General features: G+C 32.3%; 2 protein-coding genes across 6 annotated transcripts; both read left to right on the top strand.

Annotated features, from left to right (window-relative positions):
* Window positions 1-413: 413 nt before the first annotated feature.
* On the top strand, window positions 414-15,859 carry LOC108338455 (uncharacterized). Of its 3 annotated transcripts, none has more exons than XM_017575350.2 (23): window positions 414-606; window positions 1,233-1,427; window positions 2,251-2,281; window positions 2,366-2,550; window positions 3,422-3,581; window positions 5,498-5,594; window positions 6,586-6,755; window positions 8,056-8,222; window positions 8,596-8,781; window positions 8,881-8,970; window positions 10,667-10,747; window positions 11,824-11,967; window positions 12,092-12,174; window positions 12,365-12,503; window positions 12,613-12,696; window positions 12,776-12,934; window positions 13,022-13,109; window positions 13,793-13,870; window positions 14,053-14,119; window positions 14,258-14,354; window positions 15,028-15,144; window positions 15,223-15,279; window positions 15,555-15,859. In XM_017575350.2, the coding sequence occupies exons 1-23, from the start codon at window positions 493-495 to the stop codon at window positions 15,678-15,680; spliced, it is 2,715 nt and encodes a 904-aa protein (XP_017430839.1). In that variant the 5' UTR covers window positions 414-492; the 3' UTR covers window positions 15,681-15,859. The 3 variants fall into 3 exon arrangements, with proteins under 3 accessions (XP_017430839.1, XP_052735898.1, XP_052735899.1); XM_052879938.1 differs by having other exon boundaries at window positions 501-606; window positions 1,246-1,427; XM_052879939.1 differs by lacking the exon at window positions 2,251-2,281 and having other exon boundaries at window positions 501-606; window positions 1,246-1,427.
* A 1,926-nt stretch (window positions 15,860-17,785) lies between these two features.
* Window positions 17,786-23,839, top strand: LOC108338079 (uncharacterized). 3 transcript variants are annotated; one of them, XM_017574767.2, is made up of 5 exons: window positions 18,032-18,167; window positions 20,342-20,382; window positions 20,520-20,671; window positions 21,171-21,980; window positions 22,334-23,839. In XM_017574767.2, the coding sequence occupies exons 2-5, from the start codon at window positions 20,343-20,345 to the stop codon at window positions 23,723-23,725; spliced, it is 2,394 nt and encodes a 797-aa protein (XP_017430256.1). In that variant the 5' UTR covers window positions 18,032-18,167; window position 20,342; the 3' UTR covers window positions 23,726-23,839. The 3 variants fall into 3 exon arrangements, with proteins under 3 accessions (XP_017430254.1, XP_017430256.1, XP_017430255.1); XM_017574765.2 differs by lacking the exon at window positions 20,342-20,382 and having other exon boundaries at window positions 17,786-18,167; XM_017574766.2 differs by lacking the exon at window positions 18,032-18,167 and having other exon boundaries at window positions 18,695-20,382.
* Window positions 23,840-24,962: the final 1,123 nt, after the last annotated feature.

Genomic DNA, 24,962 nt, shown 5'->3' with positions numbered 1-24,962 from the left:
TTTTTAACTGAATTATTTTGACTATTAACATTAGTACTTATAAAATTTATCCAATATAAAATTATAAAAAAATTAACAAGATTAATTTGTTTTTACAACTATTTTCCCTTAACATGTTTTTATAATTTTAAAACCATTATTATATAATTATTTTTATATCTTTTATTATCATAAAAAAATGAATATACGGTTACATGGGGTATATTTCACTGGTAGATTATAAATTGTGTTGGTTAATTTTGCAGTTAATTGAGTAAAAAACTGCTACGTTCCCTATTTGAAAATAGAAGATTTTGTAATCAGAGTAAATTAAATTAAATAATATACATATACATAAATAATACAATTCAAAAGGGTAATTAAGTAAAATTCAGACTTAGTTAATTTGTTCACCTAGTCACATTGATCTTGCATTTTCCTTGTCTAAAGTAACTGCGAAAAGCAAAGACAAAACCCGAACAGCTCTTCCCTCTCTCGTTGTTGAATGCTTCCATGGAGTTCAGACCTCGCAATTACAGTGCCGAGCTTGAATCTCACGCCCTCCCTCGCGTAACCGCCGCTGCTCATCCTTTGTCTGCTTCACCTCCGTCTCCACCTCTCGCCCAGGTCCTGCTCATATCACAACTTCTTTCGCAATGTTTTTTCTTCTATTAACAGTTACGGTACCTTGACCGAGGAAAAAAGTGATCGTGACTATGCAAAATCAGTGCCGCTTTCACTGTTCCGAATGCATAAAAAAATATAAGATTTAGTTCTATCTACCTGAAATAAGAACATGCCTAGGATTTGAATCCTTCAGTTAAATTAATTTCTATTGTTCCTTCCTCGTTTAGAAGCCTTTATTCAATTCAATGTCGTACAATGGTTCGAAATCGATGTTGTTGAGCCGAGTGATATGATCATATGACTAAAATATGATGTAATCTGGATAAAGATTTAAATGATCTTTGTCATGAATTGCAAGTTATTAGCATGCATAGTACTAAAATAATGCACTAAAAGCGGGGGAAAGAGGGTGAGGGCGGGACCGGTAAGGATTTGATTTAGTTACTACAATTTAAGACTTAGTAATTTCTGTTGATTTGCTTAATGAAAATATTTGTTGACTTGCTTGAAGTGAAAGTGTTCAAAAGCTCCGTGGTTATGTTTTTTAAGTTGGTTTGTGACCGCAAAATTTTACATATATTTCACTTTCGACAATATTCATTTCTTTGTTAATATTCTCAATTTAGGTTGATGTTGTAGATCGTGGGAACAGTGATTTTTTTGATCCACTGAGAGGAACTGATAATGATGCAAATGCTGCTGCTCCTGATCATGACAACCTGAATGAATCTTCTGATCTTCAACCAACGAAGGAGTGGACCTCTTTCAGGAGATTACTAATGCAGAGGTTTCCTGTCTCCAAAATGGTTTCAGTTTCTTCAGTAAGTGCTACAGTATTTTCCTATTTCTTGTTTAAATAAGAAACTGTACTACATATTTTGTGGTATCTAAGATGGCTGAGAGAAAATAAAGTATGGAGCATTTAGAAGCATGTCAGTATGAGACTGCAGACAGTTCTTATTGGCTTTGAATGTTCTTAATTGTCATTAGGAGTATATCAGTTTAGACAATAGATGTGAGATTTGACAATTTAGATACTTTGTTGTGGCTAGCTAGCGGAAAAGCTGGACATTTTCTGTTTGGAAAACTGTAGAACTGCATGATACTGTTTTATTGGTTTCCTTGCTATTAAGACATTGTCTAATTGTCTGCATTGGTGGATATTAATTATTATATACTTTTAATGAAGAGGTGTATCCGGCTGGAGTAGAAATCTTGACCATGATATTACTAATTATTCAACTATTTGGTAGTACCCTTAATATATTTGTTAGTACCCTTAGTTGTTTTTTTCGCCTTCAGCTATAATTGAGCCTGGGTATGGGCATTGCTGTGATTTTTCATTTGAAGGGCACTATGCAAGTTGCCAGATAACACTGCTTATGAGCCATCTAGCAGATGCTATGTTGGAAAATTTTCACAAACTTTGAAATGCTCTTATAAATTGTAGGATATAGCAGTTAATTACTGTTAACATCTATAATTTTTATTGTGCAATTGGCAAATATAGTATTGTTAGAGGGTAGGTCTTAATGTGAGCATTGGCAAATAATCCTTTACATTCTAAAACCAGTTTTGATCCTTTATTTTAACCCTTTTAGTTTTTCGTTATAATTATCTAATTATTTTTTCTTTAAATTACAGATGCCCGATGTTTTAATGAGAAGTGGAAAATGTATGTCTATACCTTTACATTGTTTTTACTTTTGTAATATCCTTTATTTATCTTCACTTAGTTATGTGACATCCCAATTTTCAGTACATGAGAAATCTTCAACAGCAATGCATTTGGAGGAATTGGACGATCCACAAAAATTTGCAGATGAGGGTGTCAAGACTATTACTTGGCAGGAGTATGTTTCTCGGCTACATGAGCTCAAAGATGAGATTACTCGTTCTTGGCAAGCTGAAGACCGGGTGACATCCTTAAAGTTATCAATAAAGGTAAACTTCAATGTATTTACTAATTTATTTTTAACATTATAGTTTGTACTCTGAAATAACCTTTTTGGTTATGAAATCATGAAAAATACATTTTTGTTTTATAGTTAGTTCTTTCTGCTAGATATGATTTTATGTATGATTGTTGTTTAATTGATTGTCTTGAAGGTTTTGTCTCATTCGTTGATTGATGTTTGGTTTTGTTGAGTGATATTTAGTTTCTTTAGGTGCTGTATTAGAATCTAGGATAGATGCTGCTTTTATTATTGACGAGGTTGTTGATCATGTTACTTGAAGCATGGAGTTTTGTTGCAAAATTATATTTTGAAAGGTGCTGTGTTTGATTTTTATGATTCTTACCAAGAAAGGTTTTGGCAAGATATTGAATGACGTACTAACTTATATTCTTCTGGTGAGTTGTCTCTGCCATCATTCAAGAGAACCTCATGCTTGATCTAGAGGAGTAAAAAGTGGTCATATTAAGTGTTCAAATATGTCTTTGGGATTTGTGCAGGTTTCTCATTTACCATTTTTGTTTTTTTATTGTAGCCTTGTAGGTTTATGCCCATGGTTTTCCCTTTATTAGATAGTTTAGGGATTAATCAATTTGTATTTTCTTTTCTTCCTGTACTTTCTTCACTCATAGAAATATTTTATATGCCAAAAAGAGTACAAATGTTGTTTAATTTTGTTTAAAAATAATTTAAAATATAAGGGACTTTGAGAGAGGGCTCTACCCATTTGAAATATAAATCAATTTATACTTAGTTTTGAAGTAGGAGTGAAAACATACTGATTTATTTTCATTTATTGTCTAAGTTTATCTTGATTTTGATTGATTATGAAGGTCTAAAACAGATTATACTGTTTGCAGGTTGCTAAGCTTCTGATGGATACGTCAGTACTTGAGTTTTATCCTACGCTTTTTGTTCTTGTCACAGATACCATGGATATGCTTGGAAACCTGGTTTGGCAACGCATAAAGCGAAAAGCTGAGTTTTCTGAAGATGGAACTTTGCGCTGCAGCTTAGCAGGTCTTTTGTTAATTTGAAGCTCATTCACCATGGCTCTTATGCTAATAATGGTTTGACGTGGCATTTTTTTCATGCTAATGTTTTGAAAACTAAGGATTCTGTGTTTTAATTTATTAATGCATGTTAGTTCCTTAAAAGTCTGATAATAGGGATTGTAAGGATTGCAAGGTGATTTCAGGAGAAAGTGTTACTACACAACATCCTGTTGTGCCAATGCTTGCCCTGAAATACATCTAAATATTTAATCCTAATAAATTTGTACATTTAGGAAGAAGAATATATAACAAATAACATACAATACTTTGTGCATGTTAAACTATAAGTACTACTTTCTCAGCTCATGTTAATAATGGGTGGTCAGATATTTGGTTTAAGGTCACAGTCAATCACTGAGTTTTTGTTTGAGTGAGATGCTTCCAGCCATGTTGCATCTGGTTCAACAGAACTGTTACTGTCATGATACTTAACCAGACTAACCAGAAAACCATTTAATTGAACTACTTTGACCAGGCTCTTGTAATATAAATATTTACAAATATTATTATAATAACTTAATTAAGTTTTAAGTCCCTTATAAGTTTGGATATTTTTAATTGATCCCTATTAAATATTTTTTTTTATATTGAGTACTCAATTTTAGATTTTTGAATTGAGTCCCTTCAATTTAATTTTTTCGTTACCTGAGTGGCGCGTAACTGTTATCTTGTCCGTCATCTTGCTCGTTTGTATCCATGTGTTAAGAAATGTAACGTTTGTGTTTAATATAAAAGGATATTGCTCTTAATGTAAAACTATAAGTGACTTTTTGTTGTTTTTATTGAGAATGTGTTGGATAACAAGATCGTCATGCTCCTGTATTCTTCTACATCATCATTACCTACATTGACCAAGGGTTGATTGTCATCTCTACCATAATGTAGATGAGACAATAGTCCCTTGTTATCTAACATATTTTCAATAAAAGCAATAAAAGTCACTTGTCATTTTTACATTAACAGTGATATCTTAATATAAAAGCTCACATTTCTTGACACATAGAGACAAGCAAGCAAAATGACGGGGCAAATTGTTATCCACATCACTCAATTAACAAAAAATTAACGACAAAGACTCGATTGAAAAATTTAGAAATTTTGAGTAATCAATAATAGACAAAATACAATTAATAGACTCAATTGAAAATATCCAATTTGTGAAAGACTAGAAACTTAATGAAGCCTATTATAATTTATGAAGAACTTCTTTTGATGCAAGGCCTAATTGTTTCTAAAATGGCAGAAGTACCAATATTGCATGGGATTGGATACAGGTATCTGAAGCAATACACAAATGTAATGTTTTTTTTTTAAATGAAGCAATGGGTATGCCAATTTATATTAAACAAAATTTGGATGTTATACTTGTTAAGAAATTAAAATGAAATTTATTGTTGTACGAATCTTATCCCATCACAAGTTCCATTGGCACTTCCCCTACATGTTCCTGGGTAATTATTTTGAGATTGGCCCACACTTTTACCATAGTGGACAAAGAAAGAAAGATATACCACAAATGTGAATGCCATTCTATTAGAGTATTGTTATCTACATCAGATAAGTATGTCATTATATATGCCAACATGTGGGAGTATCCTTCCATCATTGAAAGGTTTATCCATTAGAGGGACATCATAATTAGTAATTTATTATAGCCTCACAGATATAAGATGAATGATTGAAAATATGTTCACTGGGATATCCTAACTGCAAAAGGGTTCTCACCATCTCTAATATCAGACTCGCTGAATATTTTCTTTCTGAATCTTGTTTATTGGAACTAATTTGTACATGTCATACAAGCTTGATGATCTGCATGAGATTGATGGATCTCATAAAAGTCACATTATTTTTCTTAAATGATTTATTTGAATCTTGTAGAAAACTTTCAAGCAAGGGATATTTGTGCTGATGCCAAAGAAACTTGCTATAACTGGTTTAGCAAAATTGGTGCTGTGCAAGAGCTTCTTCCACGCATGTGAAGACCTTATCTTTGTCCTGTATTTAATTATTCCTTACGTTTTTCCACTAAAGTTATTTGTCTTCTCTTTCAGCTTATGTTGGTTTGAAACTTTCTGATGCCATGTTTACCTTTAGTTTCTTCATAATCACAGTTATAATTTTCTACGAATTCACTTTGAAAGACACATTGCTGTGATCTCTCTAAATTCACAGCCATCTATAATTATATTTCCATAATCTCAAAGCTAAGCCTAAATCCACTTCAACAAAGAAAATCACCTTGTTACAACTAGGCTACAAAAATTATATTTTTGGATGAAGCACAGCCTTGTTATATGTAAAAACCATTCGTCCATGGGCCTTGGCCTAGGTGCCTGACTGCTTATGCTTTTAAGATAATTTGGTTCTTGATATGCTATTATATGTCTTTGATCAGGTGCTCAGTACTCTGCCCTTTAATCATTTCTCTTCCACTCCTAATTAAATTATAATTTCAGCATATGATTTTAGTAGGCTGACTGGTGGCGGTGGTTCATCCATGATTCTATACAGATAGGACTTTAGTTGGGGTGTTGTAGTGTGTCAGAAAGAAAAGCAATCAAGCCCATTAAATAGCAGCTTAAGCTTTTGTTATGATTAGGTTTCAGTTCGAAATTGAGACTACAGAAGGTAAATAGTTTTAAAATACATGAGTTTTAATAGTAAAAAGTTAGACAGGCTATGTGTAGAATATTTATGGGTTACTAGTAATATGGAGTTACCACTAGTTTGCAGATATTTGCCTTGTTGTGGGGTGACTTTAGTTGGAACCTTTTATATACTGTTAATACAGTGAAGATTAGGTTTAATGTGACAACTGTCAAACACTTTGTCTGTCAATATTGCTTGAAAATTTGCCACGGAATAGACCTTTCTTCTGAAAAGTTTGAAAGGTTTTTCTAATAACATTTGAAAGGCTGTTGCCTGGAAGAATGTCTCTCTGACGGTGTTTTCTGAAATTGTACTAGTTACTTGGAGCTGGCAATTTTGCCTTGCTGGTGCTTTCTGCTTGACCAACCTTTAGACAGCCTCCGGCGATTGGTAATGATGACCAGAGGATTAGGAGATCCAGTGGCATCTGCGTATTGCCGTCTTTATATGGCTCACTGTGCTCAGAAGTTACCTTCACATGATATAGGTATTTTTTTTTCTGATATTATATGTGTATCCTTAGGATGTGTAAAACATGTACACTGAAACAGAGGGGCCCTTTTATTTAACTGATAAAATAAATCTGTATGTTTCCAAACATGTTTTGGTCTAACCTTTACGAATGCATATTTGCATATGCAATTGTTCATCACTATGATTCACATCGACATGTATTCCATACACCGATTCATCTAACCCTTAAAAATATAGGAGATGAAATGTTGAGATATGCTTAAAGATATATGCATATATACAGTTCACAAAATAAAACAAATATTACTATAGCTTTTTTTAAAACCATATGAAAAAATTATTATTAAATATTTTCTAAATGTATACATAAATAGTGAGCGAGAATTGTTTTTATCCATATTTGTTGTCACAGTGTTTTCTTTTTTTATTTATGTGTAACTCAGATCAAATCCTGAAAATGGTTTCATGGAATAAATCATAAAAATTATATATTTTATGTTTGTTTAATGTTTGGAATAATATAAAAAATAAAAACAATGATAGTTAAACACTAAAAAGAAAAAAATGGCTATAGGAAAAAATTGTGACTGTTATATATATTAGTTGAATGTTATATCGAACTCTAGTTTAGGAAAATCGGGTAGGGTTGTGTTGTCTTATACAACATGGATAATAAAGTCTTACCCAAAGGACAATGCAAATTCATAAAACATGATTGTTAGCTGTACACCAATAAGCAATAGTGTTAGCTTCATAGCACTTTTTCTTATCATTTTTAACAGCTGACTGACACTTACGTATCCAAAAGTATTTGTGTTAGATATGTCCTACATAGGGATGCGCAGGCCTGATCAATGTATCAGTGCATCACAGGTTCATCATAATGCTCTAACACCCCTACAAACGGCAATCCAAGACCTAGGTGTGAAATATTATATACTCTTTAGTGCCAGTACAGTTACTAATACTTTGGTTTAGAGTTTTTTGTATTTCTTTCAAAAATTTCCAAATTTAGAAAGCTATAGAGAATTTGAAAAGTCAGCTGAGAAAGACATTATTTACCAGTTATTCAGATAAAACAGAAACAATTAATCTAGATGACTGCTTCACATACTCTCTCTTATATGAAATTTTGTGCTCTATAGCAGTGCTTATTTGCCTCTAATAAATTTCTCTTGTTCTTTCTCCCAAATTGGATGAAAAGGACGCTGAGTTTGCTCGTTCTGAATTTAATGTATCTGATTCCTGCAACATACTTCTTTCTTGTGTTTATTTTCATAAAACTTATTTCGAACGTTGTGCAACTGAAACAGGCTATCTTATTACATGTATGAATGACATCAGAGTTATTTTAATGCAAATCTTGTCAGCCAATGAAAGATCTCATAAAAATGTTGAAGTCAACAAAAAATTGCAAGTGAGTTTGATGGAACCAACCATTGAGTATATTATGAAGTGTGTATTTAATGGGTTGACTCAGGTACGTAATGAAGTTTCTCTTCACAAGTATACTTGTTATGGGCGATATTATATATAATATGATCATGTTTCCACATATCTTGGTTATGTGAAAGTATATAATTGAAATTTCATTGATTTGGTTGGTATCTTTGCTCTTCTATTGTGATTTTTACATGAACATTTCAAGTGAGTGGAAATAAAGGTTGGGTAAGCACATATAGTAAGCTAAATGGTTGTGGGTTTTGTGATTATAATATTGAAAAGTCAAGTTTTATTATGTCATCTATATACTGCATCAGACAGTAGAAAAAAGAAAGTCAGATATTTCTTTTCTGCTTGTCTTCCTTCTATATCCTGTGTTTTATGCTGATCTAAGTATGTCTTTGCTGAAGAGACAAGCCAATGAAGTTCTGTCAGAGCTTGGATTGATGAAGAATCAGCAGGATTTGGGTAGTGTTTCATGTGTTTCAATCATTCTTCATCATTTACTGAAGGAGCTCCCTATTGAAGTAGTTAGTACCAACGTTGTGCAGATCCTTCATCTCATTGAATTTAGCAAGGATAATTCCTTTGGTCAGGTAAGTTTTTTGCAACTTCTATGATCCCTTGAATTTAACAGTATCTTTGTTTTCGTTTTTCCAATTTGCAGTTTTATTGTTTTCTTTTTGGTGATACAGCATTTGAATTACAGACTGCTTGGATTCAGGCTGTATGAAAGAAAATCCCCTGTTCATATTGTCAATACTGTGTTAGATAAAGTTATCCAGGTATATATAGAATTATAATCCACCTTGCATCATTTCAGAGTTACATTCTCAATGGTGTATATTCCTTTTAATCTCCACCCTTGGTCTATTACACCTTGAGAGGGAAACTTTATTATTTTAGTTTCTTTCATTAATACATTATCTTCTCCATCCCTCTTCCTCTTAATTTTACCAAACAGATATAGGAGGAGGAAGTGTATATCTTATGATAGGGAATCTCCTCAAAACAGAAAAACATAAATGATAAACAAATCAGAGAGTAAACATCTCAAATAGATTTTATAACTGTTGTTTGGTTGAGTAGACTTTATATGGTATCAAAGGTGTGTCATCTCTTATTATGTCAAATATTATAGACTTTAGAGTGCAAGGAAAGAATAGAAAAAGGTAAGAGATGGGCCACACTTGGTGTGTCTTTGTATTTGTTGTTTTTTATTGCTTGCTTCTTCTACGAGAATGTATTATTGCTAGGTCTTGCACTCTTTTCTTCAACATATTCTCTTCTCCAATAATTCTTGAGTGCAATGTAACCAAAACAAGTATAGAAGGAGGAAGTATATGCTGAAGATATAGAATTGTCTTAAATGTGCAAAATATAAACGATGAAAGAAGAAAAAAAACTCTTTTTTTATAAAAACCCAGAAAAATTACGTATGTGTATCTACTATCTAATCTTTGCATGTTTAATGAAGATAATCCTTGACCTTTTCTTGTAAAATAACTACAGAACAGCAGGACTAGTTGAAATATTTATTGAAACACAAAGACACTTGAACTCCATACTACTGCAATGTTATTATCGTCCAAGAGACTTCTAAAGAGAACATCTCTGTTCTGGAACTTACGAATACAACACCACCATAAATGTTCCCATTCCATAATACTAAATTAAGCATTACAAAGTAAAAATGCTATATGCCATAACTGCTATTAACCTCAAATCGTACTACCCACTCACTTTGACCAAATCACATACTGCAGGGCATAATTGCCATTTGGTACACTACCCTCTTCTGGAATAAACATTTCAAATTGAAGGTCTTGGAGATGTGTCTCCATCAAATGACACATGAAATGTAAAAGCATGTATAAACTTTTGGTTGAGCCACATTATATTCTACATCTATTTCTCTGCTCTGTATTCTTGGTATGTGTTTCCTTATTGGTTAGGTAACTATACATGAGAATAGGAGGCTTAGGGTAAGTCATTAACATCCGTTTCCTAGCTGTTGAAAATTGTTTGGTCAGATGTAATTATTATTAGATATTGACTTTTAAGGAAAGTCTAACGAGTTAAGGAGGATAGACCCAAAAATCAAGGGAGTGGAGGTTGATTCTGCCTTGTATGTAATTAATTGAAAGCTAAGTAATCATATAATCTTTCTTTTCCTTAGTATTTTATAAATAATGTAAACATCCACTTGTTTCTAATACTTGTACGTATACATACATCTATATTTAACCTATGATACCAGCACTCCCCCTTATTTTAAAACAAAAAGGATTTGTTTTTGTAGTTCATTGAACATCTAAGCTTACCACATATGGTCAATTTGAGTATATGGTAATTTTTACCTGAGTAAAAAAATGTTTACTTTCTGAGATTTAGCCTGAACTACTTTTATGAGCATATTTTCAACTGTCATTTTTTTTCTCCTAGTATTTCATTTGTTCTCTAATTTGGCTGCAACTCTAGGTTATTGGTCTGTATGATAGCCTTGATGAATATCTGAAGGTTGTAGATGCTTATACTGATCTTATTCTTCAGAATCGGATGGTAAGTTCAAGTGAGTGAGTACAATCAGACATTTACTAGTTCTCTATGTCTTCTGAGTAAAACTTCTAATTAAAAAGTTTATTTTGAGATTATGTTTCTTCCTTTTTTTGGATGCACTAATATGTTGACTATTTTATAGAGCATAGATGATTTGGGCTTATTTAGGCAAGCTTAGTAATCACTTTTTTTTCCTATGACTGTTTTAAAATATTAAATTTTGAAGGTTTAGATATTTAGTTATCATTTTTTTATAATGTAAATTTGATACAGGAATATGAACTGAAAAGAAGAATTGAAGGAAAGAACTATTGTTATATATCATATTCCTTGTTCTTATAATAAATTTTTTAAGATACCATTTGTCATTATTTACTTTGTCAAGCCTCAACAATCAATTGCTTTACATGATTCTCTCAAAGGGTCTTGCTTAATGTCAATGTCTCCTTCCCAGTAGTTCCAGTTTGGTCAATCTGGGGCTTCATAGTTTTTAATATACAACTTTCTTAATGCCTATCTCTGAGATTGAACATGGTCCTTCAAAATGGAGATGGATGTTGTCAGTTACTAAATTTGATTTTTTAGTGCTGAATGAAATTTAGCCGTTGAAAGGAGGTGGAAATTACGAGAGAATGATGAGACAAGATAAGAATCTCAAAGGTCTTATTGAATTACCAATAGTAATTGTCTTCATTTCCTATGAGCTGAATTGATAAGCAAGCTAAGAATGCAAACAATTCCCCAGAAGTAACAAAAGATCAATTTCTAAATTCTGGAGCTAAGTTTGCAACTCCTTTGTGCAAGGACGATATACTATTCCCCTTTATTTGCATTCTTTCTTTCTATCTATTGATATGTCTTAGTATGTTCTTTAAGTGGACAATCGTGAGCCAAACATCTATATTATAATTTAAAGAAAATCCATAGAAAACATTGAGATTTAAACTCTATTCCTTGATGGATTAAGTGCTATCCAATTACAAAGGTTTGTATGATTATATATATGTACCTATCACTTTCAAATGACTATTATTTTATACTTCTGTGATCTTTCCTCTAAATGCAACCCATTATTCCAGAATAACCATTTGAATGCCATTTTGGAAGGCATTTCAAATCGAGCTTTGAATAAAAGAGTTACAGAGGATGAAATATTAAGCTTGCAATCTCTCATTTTGAAGCTTCTGTCTCATTTTAAGCATCTGGAAGATGTTTTTTCTCTGGTAGGTTCCAATAATATCTTGTACCTAATCATCTTTCTGTGTATTTGTCTCCGTCATTCATTCTTCATTACATGTGATATAAGTACTAGTTATGATTTGGTTTTTTGTTGTTATTATTTTGTAGGTTCAGTTTCCTGAAATCTTAGATGTAATGTATGGCAAGTCACAGGATGTTGTCTTTCTGCACATCCTTAATATGGTGACAAGGTACCATTTATAACAAGCATTTTGTTTTATTAGAAGAATTGGTGTGCCAAGAATCAAATTGTAGACGTCTTGGTTGGAGGGTTTGATATTATGTGATCAACCAACTATACCAAAAATTTCTGCTATTAGGTGAAGTGAAATGAACAGTTTTATGCAAGTATTTGACAATCTGTTATAATTTGTCAAACAGGAATGATCACATTAGTGATCCGACAAGCATACAGTTGCTTTTTGAAATTGCTCAGACACTACATGATAATATAGAGTTTATGAATGTGAAAGATGATGATGGCCAAATGGCACGTTCAATATCTCGCTTTGTGCTCATGGTAACACGATCCTTTTGATATTATTTGGGTCTATGATCTCTTTCTTTAGTTGTGATAATTATTATTTTCATGATTGATTAGTTGACTCTTAACTGCCTCTATTTACTAGGTAGATTATGGAGCAGAGATGGAACAGCATTTAGCTTTTTTGGTTAATTGTCGAGGAGCGTTTGGTAGATTCAATGAACTTAAGGTTTGTCCTTGTTTCTCCTTGCGTTGTTGGCGAAAAAAACCTCGTAACACAGTGATAAAGTTATCATACTTTCTTGCAGGAAACTCTTGTTCACTCTGGCAATTCTTTAGCAATTCAAGCTTTGAAATGTGCCAAGAAACATCTGAGTTTTTTCAAGGCATGTGTTACATTTAGTGAAGTCACAATACCTTCTGTCTCTGCTCACAGGCAATTTGATCTTTTTCTAGAAACTGCAGAGGTAGGTATGCCAGTTTTTGGCACATCAAAATTTCTTGTATACTTGCTACTTTTATATTTTCAAGGATTCATAATTTGAATTTTTCAGGTTGCATTCTTAGGGGGATTGGTTTCTCATTCAGATGGGTTAATTGATTCAGCGATCACATGTTTGCATACCTTAGACATAATTGATGGTTAGTTGATATGTAAACTCTATATTAGTTGCTCACTCATTGTGGAAGTATTAAGAACAATACTTCAAAATTGAATGCATGTAATTTGTTATCTGTGGCATGTCTATTTTGTGGAATTTATTCAATGCTAATTTTGTGTTCAATGATGAAACAGTGGTGCTTAAAATTTTCAGAACAAGTATCTGAATTCCAAACTATAATTTATTCTACATTTGATAACTCAATTCAGTCAATTGTGTTGGAGAAGAAAGCCCAATAATTTTGGCCTATTTTTTCCCCTTTTATCCCCTTTGTTGAATATCTGATTATTTGTGGCCATTTATGAACTTTCTAAAATGTCCTCTTTTGTCCCTTTTGTCAAATATCTAATGATTTGAAGGCAATAATGTAAACAGCTTTTTATTTCTCTATTTTATCCCTTTGTTGTATATCTAATGATTTTAATGCATTTATGAATTTTGTAAATCTTTCAAAGGCCCAAAATCTGACCAAGGCTTCTTATAACATATAGCTTAGAAGCTAATGTGGAAATTTATATATTATACAGATGAGTCTCCAATAACAGTTAAAAGAATACATTAATTGTGCCACCATGGCTTCTATCTAAGACTGATTTTTTGTCTGTCTCTATGACATTCTTAGAATCTAAATCTGATTGACTGTTGATTTGCTTGATTTTGTAGGCTTCCGAACTCCAACTGATGTTGAAGGACTAGTTTCATCTATTAGAAAGTTATGTGGCTTCTTAATCATGGTTCCAGGTTGTAAAAATTATTTAAGTTTTTCACATTCATAATAGACACTTTAAAATCTCTCTTTTGGGATGTCACCGCCATTAAAATTTGTAATACAAAAGTAAATGTACTGGGTTAGAGATCTAGTTCCTTTTTTCCTCTTCTTTGTATGCATGTATTTACTATGAATTTCTTATACTTTACTGAAGGTACATTAAGTCTACCAGTCACCTATTTCCCAAATAACTTGTTTACATTAATCAGCTCCCGATCTTGGTAAGTTTTCTTTGGGATATATAATGATTGAAGCTTCTTGCCACCCTCCTTTGAGAATACTTCCCTTATTATTTATACCTCTCTTTTCCCTTTCTGTGTCTTGTTTGATGAATGAATTGAAATTGAAAACCCTTGCAGGTTTGAACCAAAAATGAGGACGCAGATTTTTTCAGCTATCATATTATTACTGACAACTCAATCACAAAAGAGATTGCCATATCATGCAAATACACAGGTATAGGTGTAAAGCTTTGCATCTCCTTATTTTGTCTTTGCTATTAAAAGGAAATTTTCAATTCCATTTATGGAATAAAGATAACATATCATTTGCTCTTTCATTCCAAGATGGATAAAACAAATTGAAGTTAAAAGAGTATTTAGAGAAGTCTTACTTCTGTTTTGTGTCCAAAGTGATGGATTTAAGTGTCATTTGGTGGTCATACATAGCTCCAGTACGAGTATAGGTCTAAGGTTTAAGCTTATGCAGTATGATATTCTCAGCCGGTTAGTGAATCAACCTTGCAGTGCTTGCTGTCTTATCAGCAAAGATCAGTATTGCCCTTGTCTGCCTATGAATTCATCTTCCCCAGTTAATTAATATATACTTAATCACATCTTACCACTTGGGAGCATTTCTTTTCCTTTAGGCACAGCCTGCAGGAACTTAGAGGTGGAGAGGTGAGACTATAGTATTATATCCACTCATCATTGAAATTAAGATAGTCTGTAGAAGTCATAATCCCTAGTTTCAGATGTTAGTTCTTATAATCAGTTTTTCCAAGATTTTCTTTAGTTTCCACCTGTTTTATCTTACTTACACTAGTTTTGTAAATCACGGTTCCTGACAAGTAGTGGTTTATGGTTTATGTATCTAAAGCGTCAGAGTAATATATATTTTTTCTTTCCAGACTCCAGGCAATGACATGTTATACTATGGGGATTCATCTTACAACCAAGAACTTGTTTCTTTGTCTAAGCTCGTTCTTGAGAACCTGCTTAGTGCTGTTCAACAGGAACCTTCCCAGGTATCATCATTTTATCTAAATTTGTTGTTTGATTTATTTAACCAATTATAAATACTGGTTTATTGTGCTAAAATATAGGCTGCTCGAGGAATTATGGCACTTGAAGCTTGCAATTGCATTGCATCATCTTTTATGGTAAGCTGTTCTTTAGTTGTTTGAACTTTCTTCTCATTATCATTGACGTGGGAAAAAGGAGGATTCAAATTTCAATTTATAAATTCTTGAAAAACATTACAAAACTATTTCCGGTTTAGGAATACTACCCAGACCAATGGGTATCTAAATCAAAATGAAGTTAACCCATTAACTGGGTTTGTAGCGTGTCTATATGTTTTGCGGAGTAGTATCTAAATCATGCCCAGAGTCTACCACAGCCTTCTGATAACGGTTTCTTTCTTGATTAATGGCAGCTAAACAGTGAATTATCACCTGTTTGCCTTACACTGATAGAAACTGCCAAGTCATGTTTGAGTGCCCAAGACAAATACCTTCAGTCAACCATTCAACTCTTAAACAAACAATGCCCAACTCTCTAGGGACAATGGTATCCACTTCTGTATGATTTGCGCTCTTGCCCTTCTCTCCCTTTTCATTATTTTTCTTTCTTTTGAAGGAGATGATTGTCATTTCGTTTTTATAGGAATCAAATATATTGTTTCTAAATTTGGAGAACCAAATAAAAACAGGCTCCATATTAAATTTTACATGTTTTCAATTGTCTCTATTATATACTTTTCCTAACTGAATATTTAACTAATTTTGGTTAGCTAATGCATCTAACAAAATTATTAACGATTGAGTTCTTGTCATTGATTCTCCAATTTGTTCCATAAGTGCCTTTAACTCAGAATTATCCAGTTATTGATCCCGATCCCCATTTGAAAGCATACTGTTCTGGTTGTATTTTCGATGCACTAAACAAAAATATGTAAGAAACATTCAAGGTAAAGATCGAGTAAATAATCCAATAATGTATCAGACTTTTTCGTCAAGAGAATTCAGAGTTTCTTTGGTTCTATCAGATAAATTTGTATTTATTATATGATTTGATATTGAAATTCTTATCATAGTTCTCACCTGAGAATGAAAGGATGAATATGGAAGGGACTTTCTTTTATTCTGACTCCAATTTGTTAATGAATCACTAACTGGTTTTTGTACCTTTATACTTTTTTTTTACCACCTCACCAGGGTATTGACGAAAATTTATGTTAAAATTCCTGTACTTTTCCTAAAATGCTTACGGGTGCATCAAAAACCAGGAAGTGTTCTATTAAATATATTTTGAAATAAGTATTTGAAATTGTGTAATTCATAATTATTTTGGATTGATTATTCAGAACACAATATAATAAACATTTTTAGTATATAATATCGTTTTTTAAATAACTTAAAATGTTTTTTCAAATAATTGTTTCGATAATATGAAATGTAAAATATTTTGACTGTGTTATTTGAAAAGTTTTTTCTTCCAGATTTTATTTTTGGGGAAAAAAATACTAAGTTTGTGCTGTTTCTTAGCCTTTTAGAACACTCTTTTAGTACATTATTTCAAATATTCATTCTTTTTTTTGTTCATCTTCCAATAATACCTATTAGGTAGAAGAAAGTGTTTGTAGCTATATTTCGATATCCTTCCATTTTCTCATTTTTGATGCAGTGGGTCGGGTATGTGTTAGTTCAATTCTCAACTTTTCTAGTCGGAGGTTAAAATTTTGCTGATAAAATAAACTATCTCAAAGAAAGTTCATCTGCAAATCAGAGTTGCATTGTATTTAATGAAATAATATAGAATAATTAAAAAAGGTTGAAATAACTTTACTAAAAGGGCGTTCTAGATAAAATATTTAGGGAGACTTAATTTTTATATTTTCTTAATGAACTTTTTAGAATATATTTTAAAAATGTTCCAAAAAATGTTATTAAGGCGTAAAGAAAAATAAGTCCTTATAATGTCCGCAGAAATGGGAGAATAGGTCTCATCTCCATTAATCCACAAAGCAATAATTTCAAATGAAACATATAAAGAACCAGTTTTCAAAATAAAAGTTCGGTTTTAACTTTAAAAAAGTCTTGAATTAAAACAAAAGAAAGTGCATATAAGTAACATGGAACTTTTACTTCACATCTATAATATCTATCATCAATGATATTATACAAAGGAATTTACCTTTTCAATGTTTATATTAATTTTCTAATTTTATCTTTTAATATGTAATCATTTTCTAAATTAAAATAATTATTTTATTAATTTTATCTTTAAATAGTTATTTTTAAAAAATTAAATATTTTTTAATTTGATATTTTGTTAGACTTAACTGGTTTTTTAAACTACATTAATTATTTGTAGTAAAAAAATTACTATAAAATTAATAAAAAAAATTATCTATAATAAAATTATAAAAATTATTTATATTTATTTTTATAATTATAATTTTATTGTCTTATTATATAAAAAATGTATAAAAAATATGAATACATGAAAAATAGTTTTGTTTTTATCATACAAAAATAGATTATAGTATTTAATAAAAGTCGACAATAAATAAAATAAAATAACTAACAGGCCAAAGGCCCAAAATCCAACCAAAATTCGGGCCCTGTCATTACAGATAGGGCACGTCCCCAGGTATCAATTCTAAAACGACATCCCAAAATTCGTTCATCCATAACTTTACATCCATCGTAGCGTGTACTCTCATCTTTTTTAAATTTGAGAGAGAAAGAGAGTAGTGCGATCCGCGAAGTTGAATTTGAGAATCAAGGTGCAGACGCGATGGATCTGGAGGTGGTTGGGCGTCACGCGATGCTGTTCGACGACGACGGCATGGCGGCGTTCGTGAATTCAGCGGAAGCTCTGGTGGAGTGGAACTCCCTCTCCATCGATCGCTACGATGTCCGCCACCTTCTCTCTGCTCCCCTTCCTCCGCGCCTCAAGCGCCGCCCTCCTCAGCCCGAACCCGACCTCGATCACCTACGCTATCTCGATCTCCCTTCTTCTTCTTTCGAGGAAGAACCACAAGGTAAACCTAATGTATAATTATACTCTTCGTTTCCCTTTCTAGTTCCTTCTATTTGATATCATCTAAATATGATTTCGTTTTTTATTGGTACTGTGTTAGTTGTTGAGTTTTTTTTTTCTCAACGAGAAGCTCTCAAAAGTATGACTGGTAGTTTTATTTTGATGATGTTTTCTTCGAGCTTACTTTATGTTCTTTTGATGGAGAGAAATTGCGGAGTTTTGTTTGCTTTCCAAGGTTCATTCCCATTCGTTAGAAGCTATAGTCAGAGCAAAAGTCAATCAAATGCAAGTTGGTGGCAGTCCTTAGAAACCCTTGGATTGAAATTTTAGTTTTTCATAGAACTCAAGCTTTAAGATATTTGTTGGCTTTAGCTAGGATTTTTGCTTGCATGCATAGCTTTCTACTTTTTATTGTAGAACCGAAGTTTTTAAAGTTTGTGTTTGATATCTTTCTGAACTAAGTTAAAATTATCGTTCACCAAGGAAATTTGAAATTTGAGTTACGTTATTCAATTAAAATTATTTATCAACATCAATCACTGATTACTAATGATAACATTTGTGATTTTTCAATTTGGAAATTAGCATGAAATTAAATACTTAAAATTTTAAGATTGAAAAATACAATAAAAAATCACTGGAATTGGTCTTTGACTAACATTACAATAAAATCCTCTGAACAACAAGCATTCACATTAAAAACAAGTTCTAAAATTATTCATTAAATTATTAATTCCTTAATTAATTCAACGGATAATTTTGCATTAAATTCAGACATTGAGAATGACCAAAAGTAGTTTCTTTTCTTACGGGTTCTAAAAATACTTCCCAGTACAAAAGAACTTTTAAAGAGAATTATACTTCCATATAATCAAAAACAAGTCAAGAAAAGAACTTTTAAAGAGAATTATACTTCCATATAATCAAAAACAAGTCAAGAAAAGAACCAGAACAAAAACATATATTGCACAGGAATGAACAGAAAATTTAGCCTATCCTAGACATCTCAAACGTACTCTTTACAGCAATTCCTTGCAGAAAGTGATGTCTTGAAAGGTCTCTTGATCATCTCCTGAGTTCTCCAGTATTTTTCTGGCTTTGTTCGTGTGTCAGAAGATCGTGTGTGCGCGGTGCGAATTTCCGTTAAGTGCTGCACTTCAACTGATGTTATTCACTCAGCGCACAGTGCGCTACACGAATTTCCTTTTTCTGGTTGTGCGAATTTTGGCTTGCGTTATGTGAGAATTGACTGACAAACTCCAAATTATACATCATTTTCTGTACAATAATTTACATAACAATCTACTGAGTAATAACATGAATAATTATAAGATTTAGATAATTTATAAGTGTAAAAACAATTCTTTTTCACACTTATCAGTGATATATTGGATTGTAAGCTATGGAGTACCATACTTCAATTTGCTTTCTCAAATACCGATATTCTTGGATATTTAATCTGATAGGTATCGCTGAAGTATCCAACCTATGAAATGTCAATAATTCGTTTTTTTCCATAGATGCTTATGCTTTGGGATACTTAGTGGATTTGTATAATTTTTAAAACATTTTATGAAAATCCACGACAGCTATATGAAAGTACAGTAATATACAAACATACAAAAAATGTTATCAAAAACATAAGTTTTTCTATATAAAAGGAATGAGATCTATGAAATACTGAATTTGACTTCAACATGGATATGGCCGCCAACTTCAACGTTGACATTGCTTATATCTTTGGGGATCAATATATTAAACAACATGGCAAAATTCTCAATTTACAATTAAGATTTATATAATTCACATTTTATATACAAATTTGCTAACTTTACAGCTTTAATATAATAGTAGCCAACAATGCACCATCACCTAGTTGCCTCAATTAAATGTCATGTCCAACCAAATATATCAATGTGTTGAAAGATGAAATCTGTTTTTAAACAGATAAGGTATCAAGCTTGTTCAATCTGTTATCGTCTTTCAGACACGTTGATATATTTGGTTGGACATAGCATTTAGTTGAGGCAACTAAGTGATGGTGTTTTGTTGGCTACAACTCAAGTGTTTTTCAGTTGATGTTAGAAACTTGGAACAATATTTTACTTTTCCAGCTTCCACCTTAGACTGTAGAGTGTTTTTATTTTTTGTGCAACCACAATGTCACATTTGCAGGATGGAATGTAATTTGCTACGGTTCCTGTGTCAGAATACAAGTAAGGATGTTTTCACCTGGCTTCAATTTACCTTCGGCTTCTTCTGTGTTCCAATTACTGTTTTAGTTGGATGATATTGTTGCCTTTGAAAATTATATTGGATTCTGATGTCGGATGTCACCTTTATGTTTGTTTAGATAATGGTTCAGGTCCAGTAAGTTCGGCTGGCTTTCATGCTGTTGCCTTTTCATATGGAAATACTAATGCTTCCATGGAGACAAAGGACGATGATGCTGAGTCTAGTTTTCGTCCGAACTTCCCAGTACCAGAGAGTCTACTCCATAATCTGGTGAGTAACATGTCTTAATACATACTTTAATTGTGTGGTTTTTGAATGTTACTGACTTAATTGACCTTTCATTGTTTAACCAATGTCATTAGGTGATAATTGTCTAGGGTACATATGTTATTCTAAGGCTTATGATGTCTAAGTTTCAGATGCTCGGAGCATGAATGGAGTTCTTGTGACTCAAGGTAGCCATTCACAGGCACCTTTTTTTCCTTTTGATGTCATGAGAAGGGGCCGTGCAGGTGGGATTAGGATGATAGAAATTTGTTGATTCCTTATCTCTTGAGAGCAAATGGGATGATACTTGTCTACATAAAGTTCTGTTTCTTGATCTTTATCATTATCCAAGTATATTTGAAGTTGTCACGTGTTTGTTTAGTAAGATACAATTATCTTAATATTCTGCTTGGCAAGGCCCTTTCTAAGTTTATACTTATGCTAATTTTGAAATTTGAATTTATTGATTGAGAAACATTTGTTGTTTGTTGTTCTTTTCCAGCCTCCAAATGAGAAAATACATCAGATTATTTCAAGGACTGCAATATTTGTCTGCAAACATGGAAGTCAGTCAGAAATCCTTCTTAGGGTTAAACAAGGAGATAATCCAACCTTTGGATTCCTGATGCCTGATCATCATCTTCATGCATATTTTAGATTTCTTATTAATCACAAAGAACTTCTGAAAGCTGACAAAGATGATGGCAGCTCAACCGAGGACATCAATAAGACTCGGGGGCTTGATCAAATAGGTGGTGCATTGTCTTTGCTTGGATCTGTCTATGGATCCGGAGAGGATGAGGATGGTACATCTGAGAACACTTTTGACTTTGGGAAAAAGGAATGTGGGGGAGCTATTGATGCTGTTAGTACTTATACTTCTCCTGGAGTAGAGCCGGCAGAATCTTGTTCAGATGTGGCCAAGAAGGATGGAAACGTTTCTAAAAACGCAGTACCTTTGAAAGAAAAAGTTCCAGTCATAAAGCGGAATCATTCTATCAGTACTGTTAAGACTGCAACCATAGTTAAAGCAAAAACAGGTGCTGGCTTGGATTCAACGTCTAATAACACACAGAACAAGTCGCAGACTTCTTTCCCCAGTACTGCAGCTAAGATTGAACTGCCTGTTATTGAACCTCCGTCTGAATTAAAGAGAGCTATAGAGAAGATCGTTGAGTTCATCCTAAAAAACGGAAAACAATTTGAGGCTGTTCTTGCAGAACAGGATCGTCCTCATGGAAGGTTCCCCTTTCTTCTGCCATCAAATCGATATCATACTTACTATCTAAAAGTTCTTCAGTCTGTAGAACAGGTGAGTTTCACGGAATAATAAAAGTGAACTTATTTTTAGTGTATGTTCAAATTGTTTCCTGATAAGCGAGCAATTAATTGCACCTGCACTTTACTCGCTTGTAGGACATGATCCTTGTCACTCTAAGATTGAATGCCTTCTACCCTACCCCTCCCTCTAAGAAAAAACACATTTTAATTGCCAGACATTGACATCTGCTAAATAGTGCCTTCAATTTCTAGTAATTATTTTATTTGGGTTCTGGAGACATTTTGTGCACTAGTGTTCCATGAATTATTTGCAAATTTGATTTAGGTATTGTTAATTTTGACTTTGATCTACTACTTACGGCTGATCTTCCTAATTTTGTTCAGTCCAAGTTACGAGGCAAGGGCCACCAGAAGCACAATCCAGTAGGTCGAGTGGTGGACAATAATTCTGGTGTACATGATGAAAGTGACAATCATTTACATGAATCTATGGCTTCTGATCTACCACATGATAAGGACCGAAAAGAAAAGTTTAAGATGACTATTGGCAAGTCAAAGAAGGATGGTCAAGATCCAATTCCCAAAGACCAAGCTCAAAACACAGTTAGCATGGATGCAGCTGCGACAGCAGCTATTCTTCAGGCTGCCACTAGGGGTATGAAAAACCCTAAATTAGAACTTTTTAACAAGACATCAAGTGGTAGTGGTCAGGGTCTTGGAAGTGATGGTGGGTATTTATCTAGCTCTGGGACTGGGAGTCTGTATTCATCCCAACCACAAGCTCTTGTTGAAAATCCAAACTTAATTGCAAAGCCTGGGGCTTCTGCTCCTGTTGCGAAGGCTATTGCGGAAAAGATAGCTATTGCAACAGCAGGTGAAGCGGACTCCTCCGAAGCACATATGACTAAAGAGCAAAAGATTAAAGCAGAGAGATTGAAACGAGCAAAGATGTTTGCAGCCATGCTAAAAAGCTGTGTTGGAGCAAGTGAATTGCCACGAGCTTTGTCAGTGGAACCACTTGGCTCTGGCCTTTCCGGTTCAGATGCTGAGACTGTGAATCTTGTGGGTAAAGAAAGGGAAGGAAGTTCTGTTCCATTTGACGTCGAACATTCAGATAAAAGTCAAAATTCTGAGAAGCTTTCTGTTGATAATTCAGATAAAAGTCAGAAGAATGAGGAGAAAGTTAGTGGTGATAACGAACGCCGTTCAAAAAGAAAGTACCGTTCAAGACATAGTAAACATGAAGAGGAGGAGGAAGACGAGAAGAAAGAAGACCAAGAAGATAAAAGACGACACAAACGATCAGGAAAAAGACATCGGTCTTCACACCACAGTCGAGACAGACATAAGCACAAGAGAAAACAATCCTCTTCCAAAGACGGGCATTCTTACAGGGGGGTCGAGCATGACAGTTCCTCTGATGATGAACATCAACGTTCAAGGCGTCGTCATAACTACGATAGTTCCTCTGACGACGAACACCATAAACGTAGACATTCTCGCCGTTCTAATAAACATTATAGTTCGTCTGATGGTGTGCACAGGCACCGAAGCAGAAGTGTAAAGAGTGGGAGCAGATCCCGTGGTGACAGAGAAACAGAGCTGGAGGAGGGAGAAATAATTATGAAATTGGAAAAGTCGGCAGTTGGACGTGGTAGCAGGGAGGCATCTGCTGGATTATCCAATGCAAGGGCTTCATCTCAATCACCTGAAATAACTGATGTTCCTGATGAGCTCAGAGCCAAAATTCGAGCCATGTTAATGGCTAACTTGTAAAACATCTGTAGATTGTATTTACTTACTCTTTTTCCTCACCACGTAGCTATTGTTACCTAACTTTTCCCAAACTAAATTAACAAAATCAACTTAGTACTTAAACAAGTTTCTTAACTGGATATATGATTATTTATTTATTTTTAATTAGTAAGTTAAATTGTAAAATAAAATAATTAGATTCAGAATTAAAAATAATTATATGTGCATCTACAAAAGTTTTGAAAATAATGGTTATAAAAATAATTGTTTTAAATTTAGATGAAGTTATGTTGATTATTATAATTGAAAAGACGCTAATGTTATCAACTTTGAATTCAAATTAAGTAATATCTTTTTATAAGTTTTAATAAATATTTATGCTTATTTTCAATTTTACATCTACTTAATTTTTATACTAATTTGGTTTATAAAAAAATGTTAAATATATTTTTAGTGTTTTAATTTGATAAAATTTGTTAAGTTGTTTCAAAATAATTAAATTTATACATATATTAAAGATAAGAAATTAAATTAGTCTATTTAAAAGAAAAATTAATTTTAATTTTTAATAAAAGTTAATAGATTGAAAGTATATGTAACTCATAAAAATATATAATTTCATAGAAAAATATAATTTATATTGTGTCAATAAAGATATAACAAAACTTGTATTGTTTAAGCATTCTTTCTTTATTTTATAAATAAATAAGAAACTATATAGACTTAATAGAATTTAAAATATTTATTTTATGATAATAAAAATTAAAAAAATTATTATTGATATTGTTATATTATAAAATTTATTATATAAATAACTTTTATAAATTTATTTTTATTTATTTTATAGGTAATTTTTCCTTTGAAAAGATAATTAAATTTTAAAATAAAGTCAAGACAAAAACGCTATATTTGATAAAAAAATATTTAAAGGATAAAATTGGAAAACAAACACTAAAAAAATTATACTAAGATTTTTTTTAGTAGTGTAATAGTGTGGTGGATTATTGTTGTAAATGAGTACAAAGTTTGAATTTGATTTTTGTATAAATATATATATTTCATTATTTAATACAAAATGGTTAGTACATGCTACATACATTTAAAAATAGAAATATATATATATATATATATAATAATTATATAATAATTATATTTTGTATAATTTATTTAATAACTAATACATATTAATATTAAGTTGGTTAGTAAAATTTATAATTTAGCACTAAATTAATTTCTATGAATTATAAGTTTATGATAA

The sequence above is a fragment of the Vigna angularis genome, chromosome 7 (genome assembly GCF_016808095.1).
Source record: "Vigna angularis cultivar LongXiaoDou No.4 chromosome 7, ASM1680809v1, whole genome shotgun sequence".
NCBI lineage: Eukaryota > Viridiplantae > Streptophyta > Magnoliopsida > Fabales > Fabaceae > Vigna > Vigna angularis.
The sequence above is the reverse complement of the archived record's forward strand: the minus strand, read 5'-3'. Positions and strand labels throughout refer to the sequence as shown.